This window comes from Drosophila kikkawai, chromosome 2L, assembly GCF_030179895.1.
Source record: "Drosophila kikkawai strain 14028-0561.14 chromosome 2L, DkikHiC1v2, whole genome shotgun sequence".
In the NCBI taxonomy this organism is placed as follows: domain Eukaryota; kingdom Metazoa; phylum Arthropoda; class Insecta; order Diptera; family Drosophilidae; genus Drosophila; species Drosophila kikkawai.
This window is the reverse complement of record NC_091728.1, coordinates 29,580,059-29,592,107: the sequence shown is the minus strand read 5'-3', so window position 1 is coordinate 29,592,107 and position 12,049 is coordinate 29,580,059. Positions and strand designations below refer to the sequence as shown.

General features: G+C 39.3%; 3 protein-coding genes across 4 annotated transcripts; all 3 read left to right on the top strand.

Annotated features, from left to right (window-relative positions):
- Window positions 1–452: 452 nt before the first annotated feature.
- LOC121502810 (uncharacterized) lies at window positions 453–1,256 on the top strand. Its single transcript, XM_041776544.1, has one exon. It carries the CDS (start codon window positions 453–455, stop codon window positions 1,254–1,256), a length of 804 nt encoding a protein of 267 aa, XP_041632478.1.
- Window positions 1,257–1,265: 9 nt separating this feature from the next.
- LOC138928616 (uncharacterized) lies at window positions 1,266–2,003 on the top strand. Its single transcript, XM_070285953.1, has 2 exons — window positions 1,266–1,377; window positions 1,450–2,003. The coding sequence occupies exons 1-2, from the start codon at window positions 1,266–1,268 to the stop codon at window positions 2,001–2,003; spliced, it is 666 nt and encodes a 221-aa protein (XP_070142054.1).
- A 2,775-nt stretch (window positions 2,004–4,778) lies between these two features.
- On the top strand, window positions 4,779–11,254 carry LOC108075762 (probable protein phosphatase CG10417). Of its 2 annotated transcripts, none has more exons than XM_017168321.3 (4): window positions 4,779–5,241; window positions 5,484–6,521; window positions 6,571–7,104; window positions 10,562–11,254. In XM_017168321.3, the coding sequence occupies exons 1-4, from the start codon at window positions 5,131–5,133 to the stop codon at window positions 10,904–10,906; spliced, it is 2,028 nt and encodes a 675-aa protein (XP_017023810.1). In that variant the 5' UTR covers window positions 4,779–5,130; the 3' UTR covers window positions 10,907–11,254. The 2 variants fall into 2 exon arrangements, with proteins under 2 accessions (XP_017023810.1, XP_017023811.1); XM_017168322.3 differs by having other exon boundaries at window positions 5,232–5,261.
- Window positions 11,255–12,049: the final 795 nt, after the last annotated feature.

Below are 12,049 nucleotides of genomic sequence, written 5' to 3'. Positions count from 1 at the left end.
GTCCCTACAAAGAGTGAGTATTTGAGCCTGCTGATGTCAACGATCCATTGAGATTCCTGTGCTGCCCGATGATTACAGCGAAGCTGTTGCTGTGAGTGATCTGGAGGCAGAAGATCCAGTGGGACGAACCACTACCAGAGGAGATAGGCAGAGCCTTTGATGCCTGGCGTAGGGAGATGGACGCCATGGGGCAGTTCCGATGTCCTCGCCACAATTTTGGCCGTGGAGCAGCTCCGACCATAGAGTTGCACATGTTCGTGGATGCGAGTCAATCTGCATTCGCTGCGGTGGCCTATTGGAGGGTCACGTACGAGGATGGCAACGTGCTGGCCAGCTTCGTGTGCGCAAAGACGAAGTGCGCGCCGATGGGAACGATGTCGATCCCACGGCTGGTGTTGCAGGCAGCGGTTCTTGGAACCAGATTGACGAACACTGTCAAGTAGGAGCACAGTATGGACATCAGTGAGACGGTATTATGGACGGACTCAAAAACGGTGCTGAGATGGATCGGTAGCACCCACCGCCGGTACAAGCAGTTTGTTGGCAACCGAGTGGCGGAGATTTTGGAGTCGTCAAAGGTATCCCAGTGGCTATGGGTACCTACAGCTGACAACGCAGCGGATGATGCGACGCGGTCGCAGAATAAGGCGGACCTCAGCCTGGAATCCCGTTGGCTAAGCGGTCCCGCATGTTTGAGGCAGCCAGCGAGCGGTTGGCAAGCGCCTGAGGAGGGAACTAAGCGTGTTTCGGATGCATCTGATGACGAGGAGATGCCAAGTGAGTTTGCATTGGTGGCCACAAATGAATTTGGCAATCCGTTCCAGAGATTCTCGAGCGTCAGCCGCCTGGTGAGGGCCACAGCCTGGGTCTTGAGGGATACGCGTTGGTGCCGCAAACAGAGAAGCGAGGTCGAGGAATACGGACTCACTGCAACGGAATGTGAGGCCGCGGAGAACCTGTTAGTCAGGCAGGCTCAACTGGAATCGTTTCCCGACGAGATGAGGTCGGTGGAACGCGGTAAGGAAGTCGCCAGCTCGAGTGAGATTCGAGGTCTGGCGCCGTACATGGATGAACACGGAGTTCTGCGAGTTTATGGCAGAGTTGATACCGCGCTGTGCATGCCGTACAGTGCGAGGAGGCCTGTGATACTGTCACACAGGCACAGTATTACGGAGATGGTTGTAAGACACTTTCACGCCCAGATGAAGCATCAAAACTTGGATGCGACGATTGCTCAGATCCGGACGAGATTCTAGTTCACGAAGATGAGAAGAGAGCTGAAGGAGGTTATCTCGTCGTGCAACGAATGCAAGTTGCAGCGAACGCGGCCGATGCCGCCGATAATGGCACCCTTTCCAGAGGATCGATTGGAAGCGGGTGGATGACCATTCAAATATACTGGATTGGACTACTTTGGACCACTGCTGGTGACTGTTGCCCGTCACCGAGAGAAGCGTTGGGTCGCCTTGTTCACGTGTTTGACGACAAGGGCGATTCATCTGGAGCTAGCGCATGACCTGTCGACGGATTCCTGCATAATAGCAATCAGGAACTTCGTCTGCCGTAGAGGACCAGTGCATAGACTGCGGAGTGATAACGACAAGAACTTCGTGGAGCTGACAGGGAGGCCAGACGATTTGGAGACGTGTTCGAGACGGAGAGCATACAGAGTGAATTATCCAGCAGGAGCATTGAATAAGTCTTTCTTTAATTGTTCGTCGAACCCGTCTGAGGGCGGAGTATGGGAGCGGATGGTGCAGTGCGTCAAACGAGTGCTTCGCCATACACTGAAGGAAGTCGCGCCGAGGGATCATGTGTTGGAGAGTTTCCTGATCGAAGCGGAGAATGTGGTCAACTCGCTTGTGCGCCACGAAAAGTGGTGCCGGAGAACGGAGCCCATCCGCCAGGGCGACATGGTCTTCGTCTGCGATCCTACCTTGACATCGTGGAGGAAGTCTACAGCGGAGATGATGGAGTCCTCAGACGCGCCAGTGTGCGCGTGAACGACAATGGCCTATCTCGGACAATGTTGCGGCCAATGTTGGATTTGAGTGAAGCGGTTCATCACGGGGTCGGCGATGTTGACGGCCAAACATTGTAATCGATAGGTAGAATAAGTATTACAAGGAAATTCTAGTATTTTGTAAGTTATCCGATCTTGTGTGAATTTCTTGGCCCTTGAAGTACGGGCCTACCAATTCCGATACTGTGAAAGCCGCCAAAATGTGCTTTTCATTGTCTTGTGAATTGTAGGAGGGCACACTGCGGTAAGATTAAGTTCGTTTGAAATGTATTAGGCTAATTTAATATTTCACAGAATAAAACGCGCCCTACAGCCACGGCCATAGGCCCTTAAAGTTAAACCCTTTCTTTGTACCTACGCGTGTGGGGGAGTCTTTAAAGGCAACTAACTTAGTTAGGGCGAAGGCGGGAGCATAATAAAGCTATCTCTCGCTCTTTGCGAATTCGCCCCGTCTTCGCCCCCTTCGTTAAGCTAGGCTCTAAGCATAGAACTGTGTGAAGCATAAAATATAATCGAAAATTGAAGCCAAATCGAACACACGCATTCCTTTTCGTTCTCGTTGTTCGCCTAACAAATAAAAAATTATTCCTTGCCACCAAGTTGTCGGTTTTATTATTTCTAATAAACTAATTAGAAAATCCAAATACAATATACAAAATATGTGGCAAAATAAATTTACAAATATAATACATAATGTTAATAATTTCATTTTTCGATTCTAATCGATTTATTAGTATTTGATTTCGATTTACTGAAAATCGATTTATTTCCAGCTCTATATAATTTCCATAAAAACATCAATGTTAAAAGCATTTTATAGTGCCTTCCAAAGCACCGTCAAAGCGCATCCACCGTCCGTTGAACAAACGGTCCATAATGTTTTGCCGTTCCGAATTTCTTCTTGCCCCAAGGTGTCCCCAATTGCTACTATTTCATATAAACCGCCTACCATTACCTCAGTTTATAGATTTTGGATGCCTATACCACCTATACAGACTCTTTGGGGCATTTGCTCTTTGTTAGAGAAACTCAAATTCCTCGTCATCTAATTTATTTTAATAGGGTCTTCCCACATACCGTCAAAGCGCATCCACCGTCCGTTGAACAAACGGTCCATAAGGTTTAGCCGTTTCGAATTTTCTCAAATGGACCGGCATCAAAGCGCATCTAATAGGGTCTTCCCACACAACATTAATGCGCATTTAGCATCCGTTGAACAAATGCTCCATAAGGTTTTGCCGTTCCAAATTTTCCCAAATGGGCCGGCGTTAGTTCAGCATTAAAATCTAACCACGGGTTGTTTGGCGATAGTTAGGCGATAGTTCTTCGGTGCAACTCTGAAAATTTGACCATCACTACGAAAGTGTATACACACTTGGCGAGAAACAAATGAGATATGGAATTTAAAACGTGGCGACAAAGCTACAAGCATGCCCAAAATAGATGTTGGAGTTTTTACTGTATATTCTTGCCCCAATATGTCCCCAATTGTTACTATTTAATATAAACCGCCTACCTCTACCTTATTTTAAAGATTTTGGTTGCCTATACCACCTATAGACACTCTTCGGGGAATTTGCTCTTTGTTAGAGAAAAATTATTAGAAAAACTAAAATTCCTTGTCATTTAATTCATTTAAATTTATTGCGGATAAATTCTGACGCAATCTGTGCCCTTTGCTGTTGTACAACAGCCAAAATAGTTGGTAAATGCTCCATTTCAAATTTGCAACTGCCAATTCGACAGCCTTTGTTTACGTTTTCATGAGCCACAGCTGATCGATCAGCTGTTCGGATGCTAAGTGCGCTTTAATGTTGTGTGGGAACACGAGTTTCACATTTGTGAAAAATTCCAAACGTTCCTCACAAATGTGCTGTGTGGGAAGACAGTATAATAGGTCCTTCCCAAACACCGTCAAAGCGCATCCACCGTCCGTTGAACAAACGGTCCATAAGGTTTTGACGTTCCGAATTTTCACAAATAGACAGCGAGTAGAACGCATCTAAATCTAACGACGGTTTGTTAGGCGATAGTTTTTCAGTGCAACTCTGATTTCTTCTTCTTAACAGTGAAAATTTGACCAACACTACGAAAATGTAAACAAACTTGGCGAGGAACAAATGAAATATGACATTTAAAATGTGGCGCCAAAGGTACAAGCATGCCCAATATAGTTGGCGTTTTTTATTTTTCTTGCCCCAAAATGTCCCCAATTGCTACTATTTAATATAAGACGCCTAGCTCTACTTTGTTTTATAGATTTGGGAAGACTATACTACCTACACACACTCTTCGGGGAATTTGCTCTTATTTAGAGAAAATTCATTAGAGAATCTTAAATTCCTCGTCATCTAATTCTTTTTAAGTTAGTGCGGATAAAATCTGACGCAATCTGAGCATTTGCTGTTGTACAACAGCCAAAATAGTTTGTAAATGCTCCATTTCAAATTTGCAACTGCCAATTCGACAGCCTTTGTTTACGTTTTTATGAGCCACAGCTGATCGATCAGCTGTTCGGATGCAGATGCACCTTGACGCAGCTCTGTGGGAATATCAGTTTCGCGTCTGCGAAGAATCCCAACCGTTCCTCACAGATGCGCTGAGTGGGAATACATTAATTATTAGACATAATCGATGTTGCATCAAAGCTATAATCACTAAGCAAACAAGAAGTTAAGTAAGAACATGGCATATTCCAAAATAAATTCGTTGATGTTTGTGATATATTTTTACATTACTTAGGTATACATAAACTTTTTTTATTGTGTACCAGTGCACGTTAACAGTGTATATTTATAAGATCAATTTCGGTTGAATATATGTGTCGAGTTAAAAGACCAGTAACGCCAAACAGTTTGTGAAATTTATAGACCACTTATAGGTTGGCTATTGTCATTAAACATACATACATATGTATTTATGTAGTTACTAACGAAATAAGCTAATGCAATATCGTAAATAAGTAGCATCACTGCTGCCACTCAGCAACATCTTAGAATTTGTGAAGCATCGATTTTTCGTCTATTAATCAATCGCATTAAGATAAGCAGCCACCGACCCTTAACAAAATTTTAAAAATATTTTGCGGTCGATATTAGCCATAAAAAATGGGTGCCTACTTGTCCCATCCGAAGACAGATAAAGCGTCTACAGATGAATTCAATGATTTTCTAGCCGTTGGATCCAGCTCAATGCAGGGTTGGAGGAACAGCCAAGAGGTAAAATGCTATACATATTTGTACGTATATATATATATATCCATAAATTATATTTATACATACATATATGTACATACATGCATGAATACATAGGTATTTTTATATATACATACAAACATACTTATGTACATGAACATTTTTATGTACATACATGTACATATATAAATATACATATACATATTTATAAATCTAATCAATCTATTCAATTTAATTATAACTAATCAAAATTTTAAATATTGCAGGATGCACATAACTCCATTTTAAATTTTAACCAGAATACTTCCTTTTTTGCTGTGTATGATGGTCACGGCGGAGCTGAGGTTGCACAGTACTGCGCTGACAAATTTCCGGAGTTCCTTAAAAACCTAGAATCATATAGGAATGGGAATTTTGAAAATGCTCTCAAAGATGCATTTTTAGGATTTGACAAAACTCTGCTGGATCCATCAGTAGTAGCTATACTAAAAGTTTTGGCAGGCGAACATAATTTCGTCGAGGGGGACGCGGCGGATTACGATGACGATGCAGACGAAGACTTAGCTGAATTGCAGGAGGAGAGTAAATTGCCATTAAACGAAGTTCTAGAAAGATACAAAGGGCTTCCTTTAACTCATGGAACAGTTATTAATAAATCTAAGGAAAATGTTTCAAAATTGCAATCGCCCTATTTACGGGGACGTCGCGCAGCTGCAGTAGCTGCCGAAGCTGTTAACAAGGCTGTAATGGACCCCACATCGAAACCAGAAGGTTCTTCCACTTCAGCTGCAGCCGCTGCCATTGCATCTGCAGTTATTGGTCCGTGTTCTAGCTATTTAGAGAAAGCAATACTGTTACCTGAGGATGAGTCCGCTGTGAGTAGTAGCAGCAGCAAAAGCAATTATGATTCAGCTCGTTTTGGTAAATGCGAAGAATCTAATGGGAAAAAATCAGACGGGTGTCGATCTAATCATAATGGGAGTGTTACTTCCTCCATTGCTAATGCAGACTGTGTAACTAATCCAAAAAATATGGAAACTGTTGTATCTGGGTCCAAAGACTTTGAGAAAGGGAACTTGATCGACCAATGCAATGATATTGCTGGAATCTCATCTACCAGTAAGGAAACAAAACAGTTCCTGAAGAAGTTTGATTGTATCCAGGATGATGAGACCTCCACAGATGATGATGTCGATTACAAAGAAAATGACTCTGTCGAGTATCCAAACATAGTAGGTGCGGAAAGCTCAGATGATGATATTGATGATGTTGATAACATTGAAGGAGACGAAGAAGATGACGAAGTAAGTTATGAAAATGTTATCAAATTGATACTAACATATTTGTCTTTAGGACGATGAAATTAGCGACGAAGAGGAAACAGATGAAGATCAAAGGGCAAACGATCATTTTTGTGCGAACATGATTGAAGAACCTGGAAAAGACAGCGGATGCACTGCTGTTGTCTGTCTATTACATGGTCGCGATCTTTACGTTGCTAATGCTGGCGACTCTCGGTGTGTAATATCCCGAAATGGTCGAGTTATTGAAATGAGTCTCGACCACAAACCAGAAGATGATGAAGAGGCCGCCAGAATTATCAAAGCTGGAGGCCGAGTTACACTTGATGGCCGCGTTAATGGCGGCTTAAATTTATCTCGAGCTCTTGGGGACCACGCGTACAAAACAAATGTTGAATTACCAGCTGAGTCACAAATGATTTCTGCTTTACCAGATATAAAGAAATTAATTATTACGCCAGAAGACGAGTTTATGGTAATGGCGTGTGATGGTATATGGAACTATATGTCTAGTGAAGAAGTCGTCGATTTTGTGCGGTTTAGATTAAAGGAAAAAAATAAAAAATTGTCAATCATATGTGAAGAGGTAAAGTATATGATTCAAATCACGTCTATGAATATTTTTAAAAGCATGTTTTTGTAAAAAGTTCGTGTAAATTCATTAATAAGTATAATCAATTTATAAGTATGTTAGTGTATCATAGAGATTTTGACTGGTCTGACGTTTGGTTTTTTTATCAACTCTAAAAACGCCTATTCGCGTGTTCGATGCCCTGTAGCATAGAAAACAATTTAAGATGTATGTATCTTAACATACACTGCGTTTTACTGGAATAGCACACTTTTTTATGCAATTTCAAATCTTGAAATCTTTTAACCAAAAAGAAAACTCGCTGATGTTTAGGTTTCTATTTATAGTGTAATCAAGTTTAAATATAAGAAAAGTAACAAAACTTAAATTAAATTAACAATTAAGAAATGTTAACAAAAAAAACATAAAAACTTAAAAAATTGCACAACAATTTTGTTTCACATGAATAGCACTTTTTTGTTTTTAAGTATATTTAACGAACTTAAATATTAGGAAATGTGTTTTTATTCAATAGTGATTATTAATACATATATATTTGTTAATTTAGTAATGGGTTGAGCCTCCTTTATTCAATATAACCTCGTAGATCCTGTTGGGCATCGAATCATATAGACTTTTAATGTAGTCTAAGGATATTGTAGCCCAGGCCCTCTGAATGGCCTCAATTAGTTCTTCTTTTGTTGAAAATTGTTTGCTAGACTCGTAAACCTTTCTGGCCAGCCATCCGCAAACATTTTCAATTATATTCAGATAAGGCCAGCTCAGAGTTTCAACATTTTTATCTTTTAAAAAAGATTTTACAATACCTGCAGTATGTATTGGCGCATTGTCGTGCTGGAATGTCCAAGGCAAATTATTGAAAAAATTTTCCAATGGTGGAAAAGCCTTTTCAAGGACGTTTAGATACGCTTTTGCGTTCATGTTTGAGGATAAGAATTGGAGCTCACAAGTCCCATAGTAAGATATGGCCCCCAAACCATAACTCCGCCTACTCGACTATGTAAACGCTCCAATTGATGCGTCTCTTTCCTCAGATCATGAAAATAATAATTGCAGCCATCTGGCCCCTCCAAATTGAACTTTTTTCATCAGAAAACACTACGCGCTTCCACTCGTTACACCATGACATATTGACGCGGCAAAAGGTCAACCGTGCTTCCTTTCGTTTGGGGTTAAGCGGTGGTTTTTTTTTTAAGTTTCAAACGTTTTAGATGTTTAGCTTTCGAATTAACTCGCCAAACAGTAGTTTTGCTCGCGTCAACACCTGCTTTTGCCCTTATTTTGCTCACAGAGTCATAGAAATTTGAGGCTTCCCGCAGAATCGCACGCTTATCTGTGTCGCTAAGAACACAACTTTTGCGACCTTTCATATTTTTTCCATAGTTTTGTTTGTTCTTTATAAAATTATATACGACTTTTCTGCTTCTTCCAATTTTTTTTTCGATATATTAGCTACAGAAAGGTCACAATCAATAAAGCTTTGTATTTGGATCTGTTCTTTGTGACTTAGTGACGTTCCAAGACCCATAATTACACAAAATGATTAAACTAAGTTTAAAATTCATAAATTAATCAAAAATAGTTTTTGATTCTATCTCCTTGGCTGCTGAAATGACACGTAATCTAAAATGTGCTATTCAAGTGAAACAAAAAATATGCAAGTTATTGAAGCAATTTGAAAAGAAAATTACGGTACATTTAAACGGTAAATTTCCAGACTTCCAATTTTTGTTGGAAGAGAGTATATAATATGACGAAAATAAAACAGCAACAATTATTGCATTAGATCAAGCAGTTGCTGAGAGATGAACAAGTAATTATGAAAATTTTTGTGTGATATTCAAGTGAAACGGAGTGTATGTACATTTACTATTTTTTATATTTGCAAGGGTATATTCTTAGATGGGCACGCAGTGGATCTTACCTTTATATTCTGTGCCCAGTTGTTGGTTTTTAGAGCTTTGAGGATGAAATTTTACTAATAATTTTTTTTTATCCATTAAACGACCGATAAGTTAATAGAAATAGTTATACTGTTGCCGTTTTAATCTATATATATATTTCGTATGTTCTGAGATATTAAATATTTTTACTACCTCAGAGTTTTTGTATTAATTTTATGTACAAACATATATACCCGCTTTAAAAACAATAGTCGTATTTTAATCTACTCTGAGATATGAGCTTTACTTATTATTATAGAATTTTGGTATAAATTTTATGAAAATCGGACAACTATATCATATAGCTGCCATAGAAGCGATCCGTAGATGTAGAGAAAATGTAAAACTGGGAATGTAAAACTGTAACTGCCAAACTGTAAACATAATAAGTATAGTAAAAATGTAATGAAACTCTGTTTTGTGTGTGTTTTCATCATTTAAATCTATAATATAAACATCAGAACCAATCTGCAAGGGTATACAAATTTCGGCATGCCGAAGTTAGCTTCTTGTTAATGATGTTTCTCGTCAAAACAATGAAAAACTGAATTGAATTGGCGCTATATTGGAACATATTCTTTTAAATATAAGGGTCCATTTTGGTTAGTTGGGCCAAAAAATAGGTCATTTTCAGGAATTTTTTGTGGACATAGGAAAAGACAGAAAGTTCAAATTTGTCACATATATTTATCATAGTTTAAAGATGTTTTATCAAAAATTTCAAAATTTTTAGAGCATGTCCTGAAGCAGGACACAGGGCGACGTAAGCCTCTGCAAAAAAAGGTACCCCTCTGGCGACCGTCCTGCAGGACGTAAAAATCGACTGAAAAAAAAAAATTCAAAGATGTTCTTGTTTAGTATCAATGTGGTTATGGAATAGACTACAATTATAAAAATTAAATAAAAAATAAAAAAATGGCAGCTACTTAAAATTTTTTTTTCGTTTTTCTGAACATTTTCTTCACTTTTTTGTTAATAAAAAATCCAATGTATAAGCTATCAATATAATTGTAGTCTATTCCATGAAGAGCTTCATTACGCGCATTAAAAAAAAAAAAAAAACATTAAGATTCGTTAAAAATTGACTGAGATAGGACGGTCGCCAGCTCGAAAAACGTAGTTTTCCAGAAAACGCGTTTAAAGTTTTATGTTTGCTCTGTAGCTCCTTTAAGTCGGCCGACTCGGAGGCTCGTAACTTTTAAACTATTACGTATTTCGACATGATCTTTTAGTATGGTATTCTAGACACTTACAGCTATCGAAAAATGCAAAAAAAAATTCGATTTTTTTTTCAACTAACCGGAATGGACCCTTAATCAATTTGAACACTTCCTAATGTGACTATATTGAAAACAAAGATTTAAATGAACTTTAAATTTATTGGACTTATATAAAAAAAATTTTCAAAAATTTGAACAAACATGTACATATATGCACTTAAAAAATTAGACATACACAACAATTTATTATATATAGTCGCTGATTTTTAACAAAATGTGTTCTTTTAGCTTTTTGACAACTGCTTAGCGCCAAACACTATGGGTGATGGAACTGGTTGTGACAACATGACTGCCGTGATTGTGCAATTTAAAAAACCCCTGCAAGATCTACGTGCTACAATAAACCCAACTGAAACAGAAGATGTGGTAGCCAGCAGATACGAAAGCTGTGAAAAGGATACAGATGGAGGTATCGATCGATGCCTTCTTAAACGATGCGTTTCGCCAGATACCGTTCCCGATAGCGATGGTCTTGAAAATAATGCTACTAAATCGAAACGGCTAAAGACTGAAGATAATAAAATGGAAAGAGTTAATTCTGCCATTGACAATCTAAACGAAGAGAAACGATAGCTTATTAAGGAGCTAGATTAGTTTCCTCATCTTATATATTTGGCTTGCGAATCCCGAACTCGTCATATATAACTTTTACGTGTAAACTGCATTTTAATCGTACATTTTAAGCTCTTAGAGATCATTACAAAAAATATAAACCCATTATGAATTTTTCCCACAAATATTTTAGGTATATTTAAAGATTTATTAACAACACGCTACTTTAAAAATAAATAAAATATTCATCATACATTATTGATAAACTAAAGTGTATAATCCCATATTTTTAGTTTAATTTAAACAGTACTAACGCCAATTATTGTCATACACATAAAATAATAAATATCAATCAAATGGGAAAATGTCTTTTGGAGAGTATTATAATTTTAGTCAGAAGTTTAGGTTTTTATTCAAAGTTTGGTTGACTGTATGGTCCTAGCTGGTGACCTTAAAGGGAAGTTGGGTTATGGATGTGTCACTTGCCGGTGATGCGCGGATGGCAAAAAGAGCGCAGATCGAAATACACTGCGTGTTTTTTTTTTTTTTTTTAATTCTCTTGTTTGTTTCTCTTTTTACGCTACTACCTTACAAATACAAATAATACAAATACACGTAGGACCAGACGGGAAATATACATATATAGAAGTACGGGTTCACGCCGTGCGGTACCGCCGCATGGCATTGCTTCGCCGGCGCGAATGCCCCTACTCCGGCCGCTCCTTCCGCCTTCGCTCCAGGGTCCTGAGGGTCGTCATCACGTATGCGGCAAATGAGTTTGCCGCTTCCCACACTCTCTGGTCTTCTAGCATCCTCGGTACCAAGGATTCCGCGCTGATCGTAGCCCTAGCTACCTCCTCTAGCTCGTGCCTCTCAAATCCAAACAACTGCCAGTTCTTCATGCTCCTCCTTCTGGCGGCCGCCTTTAGTTCTGCTCTAGACGGCAGTGCCCTCCTGTCCTGCATGGCTACGAAGATCTACTTCCTCTCCCGGATAAGCTCCGCCAGTGGGACTTACCCTGTGATGACCAATTCCAGACCTGCAACCGCCAGCCACGACCCTACGGCTTGGATGGCCGTGTCCGCGCGAATTTTGTACTGCGGGTCGGAGTTAATTAAAATAATAAATAAATACGGACACGACGTTTAGTTTTTAGTGGTGAAT

Coding starts and splice junctions, on each gene's coding strand:
- LOC108075762 (XM_017168321.3), top strand. CDS start 5,131: ATGGGTGCCTACTTGTCCCATCCGAAGACAGATAAAGCGTCTACAGAT. Junction 5,242..5,483: donor GTTGGAGGAACAGCCAAGAG/GTAAAATGCTAT, acceptor TAAATATTGCAG/GATGCACATAACTCCATTTT. Junction 7,105..10,561: donor TGTCAATCATATGTGAAGAG/GTAAAGTATATG, acceptor GTGTTCTTTTAG/CTTTTTGACAACTGCTTAGC.
- LOC121502810 (XM_041776544.1), top strand. CDS start 453: ATGGACATCAGTGAGACGGTATTATGGACGGACTCAAAAACGGTGCTG.
- LOC138928616 (XM_070285953.1), top strand. CDS start 1,266: ATGAGAAGAGAGCTGAAGGAGGTTATCTCGTCGTGCAACGAATGCAAG. Junction 1,378..1,449: donor AGAGGATCGATTGGAAGCGG/GTGGATGACCAT, acceptor CCCGTCACCGAG/AGAAGCGTTGGGTCGCCTTG.